At 33.0% G+C, this 5,000-nt stretch overlaps 1 protein-coding gene across 6 annotated transcripts in view; it reads left to right on the top strand.

Annotated features, from left to right (window-relative positions):
- LOC143041114 (ADAMTS-like protein 5) overlaps positions 1 to 5,000 on the top strand; it is a 58,922-nt gene that overhangs the window by 17,176 nt on the left and 36,746 nt on the right. For all 6 annotated transcript variants that reach the window (XM_076212849.1, XM_076212851.1, XM_076212846.1 and 3 more), the window contains one exon: positions 4,171 to 4,274. In XM_076212849.1, coding sequence (XP_076068964.1) covers positions 4,179 to 4,274 — 96 coding nt within the window. In that variant the 5' untranslated portion in view covers positions 4,171 to 4,178. The remainder of the gene's footprint in view (positions 1 to 4,170; positions 4,275 to 5,000) is intronic.

Below are 5,000 nucleotides of genomic sequence, written 5' to 3'. Positions count from 1 at the left end.
TTCTTATTGTTCCTTCTACACTTCTTCCACACCTCCTCCTCCTCCTCCTCTTCCTCCTCCTCCTTCACTCCTCTTCCTTCATTTTAATAATTAATTTTCATAGTATACTCGTTAGAAACAAGAAATTAAATAAAGAGATAAAGAAATTCATAAGACGTATGATATAACAAAATGAAACAATTATAAATACATGATATCACAGTGTCATAATATAAAAGTATAATAATAATAACAATAACAATAATAACAATAATAATAATTATGTAGAATAACAATAACAATAGGAACAGCAATATGGACAACACAACATTAATAAAAAAAATCTTATGTAGTTTCATGCCCTGAGACCACAAAGAAAAAAAATCGAATTACGTTATCTGGCGTCCATTGGCATCTAAAGGAAGGCTGCCAGCTTCTCCCATTAATAAAGTATTTTCTCCAGAACTGGATAAAATCGACTGACGGCAGATATAATAAAACGAGAAAAGCCATCCGATCCGTAGGGGTAATGGGCTTCAAATGCTGCTAAATAAACAAACAGGCGCATTTGCTATAAAAAAAAATCCATCTCACCCTTATGCGTGCGTGTACGTGTGTAAAAGAGAGAGAGAGAGAGAGAGAGAGAGAGAGAGAGAGAGAGAGAGAGAGAGAGAGAGAGAGAGAGAGGCTGACTTGAGAAGCTGTATTTATGTGTTTACATGAAAGTGACTTGTGTGTATTTCTGTCTAACAGTCATGAATACTTTGTGTATGTTAGCACACGTGCAGTGGTGTTTGCATATATATATATATATATATATATATATATATATATATATATATATATACATATATATATCATACAATCTAAATAACCGTCGCGCAGAGGATTCGAACCACCGCCAGTAGACTCAAGAGAGTCCGTAGCACCCGCCTTAGACCACTCAACCATAGACGATCTTTATTTAGATTGTATGATTGATGTCGCTGTCCACTAGCGAATTTATTCACACACACACACACATATATATATATATATATATATATATATATATATATATGTACAACACTGAATGGGTCCCAGTGATTACAGATACATTTTAACAACCACAAAGCACTTTAATTCTAAGCCATCAACATCGGTAATTCTCTCTTGATAGTGTAGTTGGTAAGTTACTACGGCAATTGCCATGTGATCGCTGAGTTCGAATCCTCGGCAGTACCGCATTTCAATTTCTACATGTGGCCTCCATTTGATTCTCGATGTTGATGGCTTAGAATTAAAGTGCACTGTGGTTGTTAGAAATTATTATATATATATATATATATATATATATATATATATATATATATATATATATATATCTATATTACATGATTAAATAATGTGTACATATTATACATTCAAAATCATCCACAGACGATAAAAAAAAGACATAATATATATTATAGAAGAATATCTTTACGAAACATTATGACTTCTCAGACGATAAATTATGAACATTTAGTTTTTATCAGTTGGTAGGCCTGCTTGCCACATGTCGCTTGATATAAAATATTTTCCTTGTTTTTTCTAATACACGAGATAATGATAATAATGATGATAATAATAATAATAATAATAATAATGATAATAATAATAACACTAATAATCATAATAATAATAAATCTTAACTACTGGACGAAACATACTGAAAAATGAAGAAAGCAATTGACGACTTCAGAGATGCAGCTGGTAATTGATAACGTCACAGATACAACACATACATATGTCACAGATAAACATACACATGTGACGTCACAATATGGATTCGTGACGTCATAGAGACAGGAGGGACTGCTGACGTCATGGATATAACACACATCGATGACGTCACAGGTGCGTGAGAGAATGATATGGCGACAGCAGGGGAAAACATTATTATTATTTTTTCTAATGTTTTGTTATTCTCCTTTTATATTTATATTCGATGGTCTCTATCTTAATGCAATTTATTTTACTTTATTCAATTATATTTTACTTTTTTATTTCTTACTTTCCAATTTAAAATACTGATGTGTTTAGCTTCAGAAACATTTAGGATTTTACACACACACACACACACACACACACACACACACACACACACACACACACACACACACATATATATATATAATTATATATATATATATATATATATATAATTATATATATATATATACATATATATAATGTATATATACATATATATATGTATATATATATATATATATATATATATGAAGTGAATCGCTAGTAACAGCGCATATCATTACAAATAATTTCCTACAGCCGCCCCAGGGTTCGAGCCGAGGCCTCGCATGGTGTCAGGCCAATGCTTTACCGGTTGAGTTAACGGAGCTGCAAAAGTTTCTTAACTTGGAATTTATTTAACTCCTGAAGAATCTAGCTAGACTTGCTAACTGCCGTCTTTACCTAACTTGATGGACTTTCGTCGTTGGAAATACCTGAAGTGAATCGCTAGTAACAGCGACTGTCAAATTATTTTATATATATACATATATATATTATATATATATATATATATATATATATATATATATATATATATATATATATACATACACACATATAATTTCTGGACCAAGAGATTGAGGTGATCAAATGTCAACTTGAGAAGTTGGCTTATCCACCTTGGTTTCTGGACCAAGCCCTCAGTAAGGCTAGGGCCAACCATTTTAAAACTTCCGTCCCCTCAAATTTTCACCGCTCCTTTAAGGACATTTTAAAAAATTCCATTCAATAATACCATCAGTTCTTCTACTAAATTGTTTCCTCGTGAACGTCTCACTATTGCCTATCACTATCCTAACACCGTACGTAAGCAAATTGTGAACGTTCAACAAAAACCGAAGGAAGTTGAGTCACCTGGTGTTTATTGTTTGCCCTGCAAAGATTGTGATTTGGTTTACTTGGGTCAAACCGGGAGAGACTTGAACACTAGATTGGCAGAACATAAAAGGTCAATTAGGTATGGGCAGGAAAATTCGGCTGTATTTCTTCATGTTAAAAATAAGAATCATTCTTTCGACTGGGGTAAGGCCAGATTAGTGTTCAAGTCCCATTGTGGTTTCAGGAGGAAAATAGTCGAATCAGCATTAATTGAGGAATGCCCTAATATTAATATTTTTAAAGGGCAGTGGACACCTGACATAATCTCACGCGCAGCAATAAATAAGCTAGTGCGGACGTTACATCCTCCCCTCTCCTCACCCCCTCCCTCCTCCGCCACCCCAGTTAGCCCCGCGCCTGAGTGAGGTCAACTGTCCACATCTCTTCTTACTGTAGTTTATAAGTCCCCTCTGTTCTCTATCTTATGTACTTTCCTGAAGAGGGCTACAGTTGATAGCCGAAATATAGGATTATTCTTTATTCGAAGTTTATTCTTTCTCCGACTGTGGGTTCCTGTGTGTTATTTACAAATGTGCTACTACATTTCTATTTAGAAATATATATATATATATATATATATATATATACATATATATATATTCATATTTTTGTAGAAATTTACATATAAGAAAAATTGACAACCGGTGACTGATCACTTCTACTCTAAGCCGGTGACCTAGAAACAGTCCCACACTTCCACAACACAGGCAACAATCCAAGGCTTACTTCAAAAGAGATCTATGGGCGGGAAGGACCGTTGCCGACCACCGTGGAGCTGCGGGTTTTACCATTATACATGGTTAACGAATGAAGGAAACAATATGTATCTATGCACTGTATATAAAGTCATACAAAATCCCTTTCCCCTTTATAGGTAGGGTAGCCTAGTCAAAATATACTTTCCACCTTAATTAAATAATAAACAAATAACTAAATAGAAAAATAAATGAATAAATAAATAAACGAATGAAAAAATAAACACACAAATGAAAATAAAGAAAATAAACGAATAGATAATAACGATATACACAAATATATAAAAACAAATCAACAAGATAGATTAATAAACAAAATGGCTTCCTGTTGATTTATTCGATGATATATTGATATGACACTGATATAAAAATATACAGATATTATTATTATTATTCCATTCTTGCACTATTTTATTTTATTATTATTAATGATTATTTATATCATTATTATTTATATTATTATAGTTATTATTATTTATTATTATTATTATTTTTTTTGCAGACGCAGCAATGCGAGTTCGACGCGGAGGGCACGGGGTCAGGTCAAGTGAGGTCGTCAACAGTGTCACCAGCAAGAAGACACTGTGTCTCTTGACCTTGGTGATGGTGAGTGACATCTACAATACCTATCTACCTTGTTTATTCATTTATTCATCTACATATATATTGTTGTTCTTATCATTATTATTAGCATTACCATTATTGGAAAAATAACCATTATATACTCCTTACACACAGACGTGGGTATTTGTATGTTTATAAACAAGCCGGTACCCTTGTGATACACACATACATATATATATATATATATATATATATATATATATATATATATATATATATATATATATATATATATACAGGCAGGCGCATGCAGAAATTGAAACGTGGTACGCCCGAGGACTCGAACCCCATGCGGCGAGAACGTTACCAGTGCTGTATTGACTATTAGACCAATACACCATCAAGAAAGATATACGACACTGGTAACCTTCTCGCCGCATGGGGTTCGAGTCCTCGGGCGTACCACGTTTCAATTTCTGCATGCGCCTGCACGGTTCGTCCGATGTTGATGGCTTAGAATTAAAGTACATTGTGGTTGATAAAATATATATATATATATATATATATATATATATATATATATATATATGCAAAGAAATCACAAAACACACGTGATAAACTATTTTTGCAGAAACCACCGGGAAATTAAAAAAAGATACCGAAAGTTTTCGTCTATTTAGACATTTTCAAAGATACAAAAAAGCAATACAGAAAGAAACAATAAATACATAAGAAGACAAGGATACTCGGAGAGGTCCCGTGTTACAT

The sequence above is a fragment of the Oratosquilla oratoria genome, chromosome 30 (assembly GCF_046742065.1).
Source record: "Oratosquilla oratoria isolate Oo_2021 chromosome 30, ASM4674206v1, whole genome shotgun sequence".
In the NCBI taxonomy this organism is placed as follows: Eukaryota; Metazoa; Arthropoda; class Malacostraca; order Stomatopoda; family Squillidae; genus Oratosquilla; species Oratosquilla oratoria.
This window is presented reverse-complemented; position numbering and strand designations above follow the sequence as displayed.